We start from the raw sequence: 10,613 nt of genomic DNA, 5'->3' as shown, positions 1-10,613 counted from the left end.
GCGCGCGGGGCCTTAGACACGGGGCCCGTAGCATTTCGTCACTACTTTGAAAAAAGCTGGCATCTCAAAATCGATGTTCTTTCCCAGGTTACTGTTTTATGGGTCAATTTTGTTGACATGTTGATTTGAAATTTTCTCAAAGTAGTCACGATTTGCTACTCTTTTTACTCGTACGTGTCTAATCTGCCACTGATTAACCGCGACTGACGATCGCCTGAGACCAAAAACGCTTAGGATTTATTAAATAAAAACAAAATGTATAAATTCTGACAGTCTTTATTGTTATTTAAGTAATTGGCTAACAACAGCATCAATTTAACATGTGTATAACACTCAGGAATGAAGACGCTTAGCGAGTTAAGGATATCTTAAAACATCACAAGGGAATCTCTAACATACATCGGTGAGTTAAATAGAGGAAGCCTCATAATAATACGTATAGGCGAAGGTAAACTAAGACAGCATAACATAAATGTATCAAAAACAAAATCTTACTGAAATAACGTTTGCCAGAAACATAAGAACACAAAATAAAATTATAATGGCTCACGCTCTTCGACAGTAAAAACATTCTCAAACCTTACAACAACGCGACCAGATGCACGATTGGTCCAATAAAGTTTGCATGGCCATATATTGTTGATTTGCTCCCGTCAATTTAACTTTTTAACAAAATAAAAAAAAAAGTTTAGCAACTGTTTCAAGCAAAGCAGACTATAGTGGTGTACCCATAGTACCATTGAAAAGCACTGTGTTAACTGGCACTAACTTACATATCAACAAAACCAATACAAGCTGCGCTGTTTCAAATTATTCAGAAAATTTCAAATAAATATAACACAAACTAAATAAAACTAAATTTTCAGGAAATCGTGCTAAATTACTAACAAATTCCAAAATAAAAGCAATTCAAGGAGATACAAGAAGTTTTCGGGAAGAAAAGATAGATGCTACCCCAACATTTATAATCGAAAACGTTGCTGCCTCCAAGTTACTAACAACCAGTCACCTCACTTGTATCGTTATATCTCTTTTCACGGTCAAGTTGCCCAAACACCCGAAAGGGACGCAAATATGATATACATATTTCTTTTTAATAGGTATCGCACATCAACAATCTATCGTGAGTTGAAAACTCGCCATTCTCTAATTAGATCAAATCAGTGATTGAATTTTGAAATAGTATTTATAGTTAACTTTTTAATTCTAGGTCTGTGATATCAAATCGGTATCCCTTTTGGCTAGATGTATAAATTCACCGTTAAATGAGGTATATACTAGTACACTTACGTATAAATAGAAAATCTAACAGTATATTGTTATTGTCTAGCTAGGTATAAAAATATAAAATACTTTTGACTCAACATGAGCCGCAATATGTTGAATTGTCAACAATCAAAAATAATATGTAAAAAATATAGTTACATGGATATAACTTCAGTATATAAATGATTGTCTGTATACATTACATTCCAAGGCACCTGTGTTTGTACTAAGAATAGGGTGTAAATATATAAAATATCTGAATAAACTGTCTTAAATTATTAATATTTACACTTACGTTATCTTATTTACATGGCACACGATTGGCTTTGTCATTAGAAAATGCCTAATTTTGTATTAAATTACTCACTATATTTACAATTACATAAATCTTAATATTAAAAGTAAAATAGATTATTTTTACAATTTTAGTCACCATGGCACTGGATTTGTTTTTTTCATATAATTCGCTCATTCGTATTTATCACATTCAGAACACAAGGAAACATCAAATTAACAAACATTTCATCACAAACAGCACGTGGACCCGTAACAGTACGGCAAAAATATAAAAATACAAAAATGTCACTTCATATAAGACAATTTCTTAAGTAGAGATACACAGTAACCAGTCTCTCTTAGGAGTTTGTAAAAGAAAAACAAAAAACATTTGGGTCTACCAATAATTAATAACTGTAGACTTCAAAATAGTATGTTTTTTAACGCTTCACATATCTTTAAACTAAGGCATTAAGTTTCCCAGCTGTTTTGTAAAACAGAACACAAACGGCGTCAACGGATTCCTATCATACAAATCACACTGACCCAAATTAGCCATCAGAGATCTAATAAAACAGTTTGGCCTTGACACAAACATGTCTTCACTATTTCTAATATAATAATAGAACTGTCTGTCCTATTCGTTCGAAACATTAGCATGTCCAGTTAGAATCATTACAAAAAATATATAAATAAAAAAACAATACAATTCATGTCACCTTAATAGAACCGCTATTAGAATCCTTATCAGCACTTTTTATTGTTTTTACTTTGGACACAAAAATGTCAAATCGGATTGCTAATCTAAAGCAAGAGTATTTCGAATTAAACTTGGACATAACATCAAAATAAAGACAAACTTTTCACTTCACATTCTAGAGAATCACAATCCAAAACGGCCGACGCCGTCGGCATTATTAGCTAATAAAACTTGTCTTCCTCACTGTCAAGGTTATTTCTATTATTGGGCTGGTTGGAATGTCTTCTAAGCGTTCCCATGGAGTCATACTCATTAGCTATAGCTTTAGGGTATAGTTTGGGCGTGGTCGCTGATGTGTTGTGGTTATTAGCGTTAGATATGTTGTTGCTTTTGGAGAGGATGATGCCGCTAGAGTTGCCGATGCCTGTGAAGGAGGGTTGGCGCTTTGCTTTGCGGGGCTGGCGAACAAAAAAATGTGTTTAAATACGTAACTATACAAAGGAGTATCGTTAGAGAAGTTGAGATTCAAAGAGCAGTCATCTAGTAATAATACAAATCAAAAGTACGAAAATAAATCCCGCCATTAATTGAATTTACACCGCAAAGCTGTAGGTATAGAACGTACTGCCGCGAACGTAAAACTCAGCCGTTTGAACTGAGATTTTTGGAATGCCCTTTTATGATATGTTATTGCGACAAGTTCTACGGTCAACCACAATTTCAATATGTTGGCTAGAGACCAACTTCGTACGTGGAGGTCTAACCCTGTGATACATTGATGGTTTGGTTATGATCGTCAGAAACGTACGATTGCGCGTGATCGGTATGTTTGGTGGAAATTTAGACCTACGTTTGACAGTGTAATCTGAGCCAGTAATTAGGATGGAGAACATTTTTTTGAATTTTTATCTTGTCGATGGCTGATTGGCGCAAGTCTGAAAGGCGATTGTCAGCGATACATTTAAAGATTAATAAGGACTTACCACATCTTTGAGTGGCACAGTAACGTAGCTATTTTGCTTGGCGGTGATATAATGCGGACTGGAGGGCACACGGTTGGATCGCCGCCATGGCAGAGAGGTCCCGCGCCGCTGGCAGTAGATAACTGCTGCCAGGCACACTAGGCAGCCTGTGGACAAGGATTATGAGTATAATATCTACACTTTGTCGTAACAGAATAATTCGTAGTAATAGGCATACTCAATTTCTATACGCTAATTTTAGGTATCTTAAAGAAAAAAAAGAGGATCCTTATTAGGAGCACTTTGTTTTTCGTCTGTAAAGACCCCTTTTCATAGGAACACGTGGAAATATCAAGCTAAAATTAATATTTACTCAATTTTTACTCTAGTCTACAATCCCTTGAAGTTGTGAAAAAATAAAGCTTCTAAGGCCTATAGTCCACGTAGATCGCACGTCTTACTACATCGTTATTTGACGTTTGCCGCGACATTATCGTGATGAGTGAAATGACGATACGTTACCATGGACACTTTCTACGCGGGATGCAAGCATACTGCAGCTGCACACAAGTATCTAATAACGATATACTTAATGCAACGTAAAGAAGTTAACGCTGTAAAAAGATACAGCATTTAACGGTGTTTCCATACAAATTATCATGGAATCAAAAATTGTAGGATACTGCCAGGTTTCCTACATAATTGAAATTACGTAGGAAGTTGTTGTAGCACAAACAATAAGAAAATATTTGTGTGTGTGGAAATTTTTGCGTCTATTAACATTTCACATCCAATATTAAATGACCCTCCACTGCGTACATTTTGCTTAGGAACAGGGCTTTGCTAACACTGGATTACTATATGTATAGATATACCATCTATATACGAAACCCTCGGTGCGCGAGCCTTATTAGCCTTACTCGCACTTGGGCGGTATTTTTCCCCAGATATTTATACCCACACTGTAACTACTATTTCGTTTTATTTCAATTTATCGTTTACTATATTTCGGAAAAAAGATAAAATTAGAAAACTTTTTTATAACATATTTGGTAACAGAACCCTAAAAAAATGTGGTCAAGATTGTGCCCTTAACCATTTTGTGTGTTCCATCCTTGTCAAGGGGAGTGCTAACCTTCTCTCCTTTCAATAGACACATCAACTGACAGCACCCATTTCCTTATATACTAATCACGTTAAAAACTTTCATAGCGCGATTTAAGACAAGCAACAAAAAACCTGCGTTTTAGTTCTAAACATAAGAAAAACACTATATGAAGTCAAAGAAAATGCATTCCTTTACCATCTAAAAGCATTAAAGGTCACTGATCATGAATAATTTAAGCAAAATTTACAGTTGAAACCATTTTCTACGTGTATTGGCTCAGTAGCGCCATCTATGAACAATGGACGAATCACACAAACTTCAAGGTCGGAAAATAAATGAACGCAACTAACAGATAAACAATACGAGTACGACACTAAATATCATCATTAACATTTTGTAAACAAGTAGTTAGGTACCCGACCGGAATAAATAGTGGGGGTTTCATATTTGGTCATCTTACTCGTACTAGTAAACTGACAATAGCCTGTATTGTGAAAAGATGAAAAATAATCGTACACAAAGAAATTCCAGTGGCTTTTAGGAAATTGTCTTGTAGAAAATCAATGTTCTGCTTAATTTTACTAAACTCAAGTGATTCAAAAATTGCCTCACCGCAACGCAACACCGGACAAATTTGACCCATAAATTTTGAATAACCTAACCAATAAAAAGTTGGAAAAACCTCGATTTTGTCACTTCAAAGTATCTCAAAAACGGCTAAACCGATTTAGATGAAACAAGTCTAAGAACCATCGCTAGAAACCCTGCTTTCAAATAAAATAAACCGGACTCAAATCGGTCCACCCGTTTAAGAACTACGGTGTCACAGACAGACACACAGACACACAGCGGTAAAACTTTGACACACCTCTTTTTGCGTCGGGGGTTAAAAATCAAAGTTAAAATGTTTAAATATTGTGTAAGTACGCCACAAAACGGTAAGTATCACTTATATTAAACTACCAGCGCTTTCAAAAAGATCATTCTCAAAACAAATGCGCCGCCAAGAAAGTTGGCATCAAGTTTTTTTTTATCATTTAAAAATTTACCTAGGCATAATGTTGATACTTACCCGCAACAAAAGCAGCCACAACGCAGCCTATGATGCCTCCGACACTGAGCGAGTCGCCGGCGCGAATGAAAGACGCCATTTCCACGCTCTCACTGTACGCCGGGAGTGCGTACAACTCTGTGAATAAATTATACGTTAATGTGTATACTAATAAAGAATCGTTTATTTTGTTACTTTTTAGGATGTTCTCAGGCATGACTAAGAGCACAAATCGGGATAGTAAATTTAAATATACTTTTTGAAGTAAATTAAAATACCGGCCAAGTGCGAGTCGGTCTTGCGCCCAGAGGTTTTCGTAGAGTAAGGGCAATTATCGAAATAACAAAATCTGAAAAAATCTAATTTATTTTATTACCAAATATAAAGTTTATAGGTCGATGGGAATTCAAAAAAAAAATATTGAAGCAAAACTTTGTTACAAAAAAGGTGACTTTGGTAGCTTCTCATTAGCTTGTTTTATATTTTTTAATACAAAAATATGGTATTTATCTACTCAACAATACCCGTTACTGTACTCGAAACAGTATGGAATATTTTTTGACAATTTGAATGGCTTGACCCAAAGATGCTTGAAGAGACAAGCAGAAGAGACAAGATGCTTAAACTAAAAATTTGAAGACTGTAGCTCCAACCATTTGGCTGTAAAGCCTGTGTTACAGACGTCTGTCGTCTGTCACGTAAGTGGCAGCAATTAGGATTCGGTTTGGACCCTTCTGGTACGCAACTCTAGAGGTTAGTAACTAAACCCATCATCATCATCCCACCCTACACACCCCACTCGTGGGCATAGTTCTCTCAGAATGAGAGGTTTTGGAACGCAGTTTGGACGCGGGCCCAGTTCATCCAAACCCACCGTTGTCCATGTCGTTGTCCCCGCACGGCGCCACCTGCAGCGTGGCGCCGGCGCACGCGCCGCTCCGGCAGCCGCGGCGGCGCACGCGCTCGCCGTTCTCGCACGACGACCACTCGCCCCAGGCGCTCCAGTTGCCCTCAGATTCTGGAACAAATAACAGTTGGGTTATGATGCTTGTGATTTGAAAATGCGATTTATGTAAAAAAAGCGGCCAATCTAAATAGTAGGTTGCAACTCGCTAAAACATCTAATTGCTGCTTTATTCGTAACTTTTTAGACTGGGCACAGTGAAAAAAGGGATTTAAAAAATACCTAGGCCAATCGGGCCCGATTGCATAACAAAATAAAAGCAAATAATATAAGCGATTTTGTATTGAAATTCAGGAATACTATTAGCTTGCACTATATATATAATTATATGACACATAACATCTTGTATATGACGTAATGGCTGTATCTATCTATCTATGGTCTATTTATTAAACCGAGATACTAAAATGACGTTTCTCATAAATAGTGATGTGCCGCAACCGGTTATCACCGAAAGATTTTGTAGGTACCTATGTTATATGTATAAAATATTAAGATATGAACGGATCCGTGACGTATTAACAACATGTAGGGCACTTAGGACATTCTAGAAAAGGTAAAATGGGTCTAATAAAAATGCGACCGTTTTGGAGATACTCCTAGGTATTTCTACTTTTTATGGATGTTGATGTTTGTGTTTCAATTTCATTCTAAGTACAATCCGTCTCAATGCTTATCATAAAATCACACATACCATAACACGAGAAAACGCACTGAACACATTCGATCACAATACGAGTAAAGTAACGAATGTCGAATACGAAAAACATGAATGACGTTGTGTGATATCTGAAGGCCTACTCCGAAGTTCGAAAATCGAAGTTCGTATGGTCCCGTCTCTTTCACTCTCGTATTAATTAAATAATACTAGCGTCAGCGGGACGGTACGAAACGAACTTCAATTTTCGAATTTCGTAGTAGCCCCTCTGGCCCTATAGCAAAACTTCGTATGTTGCCGTCCCGCTGACACTTATCTCATTTAATACGCGAGTGAAAGGGACGGTGCGATACGAACTTCGTTTTTTCAGTTTTGTAGTAGCCCCTGTGTCTGTGTTATGATTTTTTACGTCGGCACTAAGTGATGAACAGTGTATTTTTACCTGTGCTTAGATTTTATCACTTTATCGTAAAAGTGCATTTATATTTTCAAAATGGAAACGTTTTATCGATTATTTACAATATATCGGAAACCGAAATCATAGAGCAGCACTGTTGGTTTTACGCTGGCCACATTATTTTTACATTTGACATTTCAGACTGTTATTTTAGTATCTTGGTTTCACAAATAGACCGTAATACCTTTGAACAAGCAATTCTTGTATATTATTATATACTTCGAGGATCTCGGGAACGGCGATGAAATTTGGTATGTAGGGGTTTTCGGGGATGACAAATCGATCTAGCTTGGTCTTTATCTCTGGGAAAACGCTGCTGGGTCGCCCAGGTACTAGATATTTATGCTGTTAACTGTCTCACTCACCAGTGCAGGGCATCACGCAGACGCGAGTCTCTAGCGCAGCGCCGGCGTCGGCGCAGCCCTCCTGCGAGCGGCAAGTGCGCGTGCGCGAGCGGCGCCCCGCCCCGCCGCACCCCCGCCCGCGCCCTCCGCCCCAAGACAGGGGCTCCACTCCGACCAGCAGGACCACTCGCCTGGAAAAACATTGTGGTCATCACAGAACTTACAGGTACAATCGCTAACCAGAGGCCTTACTGCCTAATGCGCAGGCTCTTGCCATTGATTTCACCGTCTCTTTCTGCCATAATCTTACACCGTTAGACAGAAAGAATGAATGCGATAGCAAGCGTCCGCGCGTTAGTTAATACGGCCTCAGGATTCTGCGTAGGATGCTGAGTAGCGACTTGCTACTGTCGTAATTTGGCCGTGTAATGCCAGTGTGTGGGTGTGCTATTCCGGCTTATTAACGACAATATTTAAGTAGTTTTACCAGCGTTTCCACCGCTAACAGTTTCCTGTCGCTTATACCGAAGAACTGAGCCAGGTAGAATGGAAGGATTTTATAAAACGAGTGTGCATACGGTACAATTTCAACTCAATAAAATTTCTTGCTTACGGTCTCTCATTCCTTTTGTGTCTGTATCTGTTTTTGCCGCTCAGCAGGTATAAACGCTCTTATCATGGTTGGATTTTGTCGAGGGACACGTATAGTGCACTCACCGACGCAGGCGTGGGTATTACAAGCGCGCAGCATGTCGGGAGCGCCGCGGCAGGGCTCCCGGCGGCAGCGGCGGCGGCGCGCCTGCTGGCCGCCCCCGCACGCGGCCGAGCACGCGCCCCACGGGCCCCACGGCTCCCAGCCCTCCTCTTCAGGGGGGGAGGCGCTGCAACTGCCCCGGGCGTCGCAGTAGCGCTCTTCTTCGCGGGCTAGGGACAGCTAGAAAAAGAGGATCTCACGTGAAAAGCGCGTTCTAGACGGATGTAATCCAGCGTCCTAACAGGGCTCAGTTTCTCAAAGCATATTAGTCTAATAATATTAGTGTTTTGCCTCATTTTCTCATACAATTTATGAGACAAAACACTAATATTAGTAGTATTGCTTTGAGAAACAGGGCCCAGGAGTGAGCTTGGCGGGAATTTGGTTTAGGTACATCCTCGGATTGTGTTTCAGCTACACGGAACATCCACGTATCAACACGCTCGCGAATCAGTAGAGACTCGTCTCCTGGCATGAAATCACGTACTCGTATCGTGTTGCTTTACGATGATTGTCCACAATTGACGAAGTAAAACAAAAAAAAAGTGACCGGCAAATAGCCATGAACTTGATAAAAAGTTGACTCACTTTTATCTGTTCGGGTGTTGGCGCTTTACAAGAGAATTTGAACCTCTTCTCTACGTAGCTTCCATCCGATGAATTGCCTGCAAAGAAATAATATGTATATCATTAACGATACCGCCCACAAGCTCTAAAAATATTGGTACATAATTTGTTAGCACATTTTAGGTCCTATGCCATATTCCATAAGGGCCTACGCTAGCTGACGCGGTTTGCACGGAGCGGGTGGACGGCTATTGAAAAATAGTATGAGCAGCGCTATCGTGTTGCGTGCGGCAGATTTTACCTGCACCCGCGCCCGCATGCGTGCGCCCGCTCCGTGCGCCCACGTCAGCTAGCGTAGGCCCTAAGAATTCTTAATTAATTCGCCACTCACCAGGTATTTGGACCCAAGGCGTCCACGCCGTAGCCTTCCTCACTTCGCAAGGCCGCATGTCGCACAGCTGCCGTTCCATCTTGTCGCCTTCGCAGTCGTTGCCTCCGTGCTTCGCTTCGGGGTTGGTGCACGATCGCTTCCGTTCCTTCCAACCGGCGGAGGGGCCGCAGCCGGGGCCCCCCGCGGAGACGCAGGAGGACCAGGGGGACCATTCTGACCAGCCGCCGTCCACAGGGGCTACAAAATTACTCGACTCGTAAATGGCTCTTAAATTGTTTTCAATCATGAGACTTGTACTGCACTGTGCAGTCGAGGAAACTGAACCGCGTACCCGGTACGTTTTATATGGTTCTCTATCGTTTGCCCGAATTGCATAAGCCATAATGTATCGTTTTCCATAGTTTTCATTTGCCATAAAGTAATTTATTTCTGAAATAGTATTTTCTTTAGACCTAACCTAACCTACTGCATTCTATAAGATGACATTTTAAAAAATCCATTGGTATGGCACGTGACATTCGGGCAAATGAAATTCGGGCAAGTAAAGGTATACAGTGTGATATATTTATACAAACTTGGCCCATACCTCCTCTCAGATTGGTGCCCAGCAGAGGGATGTATATAGGTTGGGTGGGATGACGATGAATGCAGATGGACACTTGTCGTTCACCGACACTTTCTGCGGAGGTTCAACAGTGGACAACTTCCAGTTGATGATAATACGTACCTAAAGCAGGGTCCGGGCAGGGAGGTAAGTTATTGCAATACAGGTCGTGCGAGTCGACGCCGACGCAGACGCGGCCGCCAAAGCGCGGCTCGGGCGCCGTGCACGAGCGCCGCCGCGACTTGACGGCGATGCCGCATGTCGCCGAGCACTCCGACCAGCCCGACCAGGCCGACCAGCCGCCGTGGACCGTGCAGTTTGTCACTGATATGCTGGCACCTGGAAAAACATGTGTGTTAAACTGTATGGTCAGCCAAATAAGTGGTCTATGAAGTTTTAAACAGGTTCTTATTATATAATTATGTCGCTAAAGTCGAACTTTCAAGTTGACAGACACGTCTATTGGCATTATTGTTTTACGACATGCAAACGATTATCACCTTTAGGGTTA

The 10,613-nt window shown here is 40.5% G+C and overlaps 1 protein-coding gene and 1 non-coding gene across 2 annotated transcripts in view; both read right to left on the bottom strand.

Annotated features, from left to right (window-relative positions):
- Positions 1-260: 260 nt before the first annotated feature.
- The window catches only part of LOC141438929 (semaphorin 5c-like), a 68,851-nt gene continuing 58,498 nt past the window's right edge, over positions 261-10,613 (bottom strand). Inside the window, 10 exon segments of the mRNA XM_074103005.1 lie at positions 261-2,700; positions 3,226-3,371; positions 5,385-5,501; positions 6,238-6,381; positions 7,808-7,909; positions 7,912-7,977; positions 8,504-8,720; positions 9,129-9,205; positions 9,499-9,735; positions 10,226-10,441. Of these exon segments, the coding sequence (XP_073959106.1) occupies positions 2,464-2,700; positions 3,226-3,371; positions 5,385-5,501; positions 6,238-6,381; positions 7,808-7,909; positions 7,912-7,977; positions 8,504-8,720; positions 9,129-9,205; positions 9,499-9,735; positions 10,226-10,441 (1,559 nt within the window). The 3' untranslated portion in view covers positions 261-2,463.
- Positions 4,270-4,361, bottom strand: LOC141439468 (U6atac minor spliceosomal RNA). The gene has a single exon (XR_012452593.1). It is a non-coding gene; the product is annotated as a U6atac minor spliceosomal RNA (small nuclear RNA).

Source organism: Choristoneura fumiferana, chromosome 20 (assembly GCF_025370935.1).
Source record: "Choristoneura fumiferana chromosome 20, NRCan_CFum_1, whole genome shotgun sequence".
Lineage (NCBI taxonomy): Eukaryota > Metazoa > Arthropoda > Insecta > Lepidoptera > Tortricidae > Choristoneura > Choristoneura fumiferana.
The sequence above is the reverse complement of the archived record's forward strand: the minus strand, read 5'-3'. Positions and strand labels throughout refer to the sequence as shown.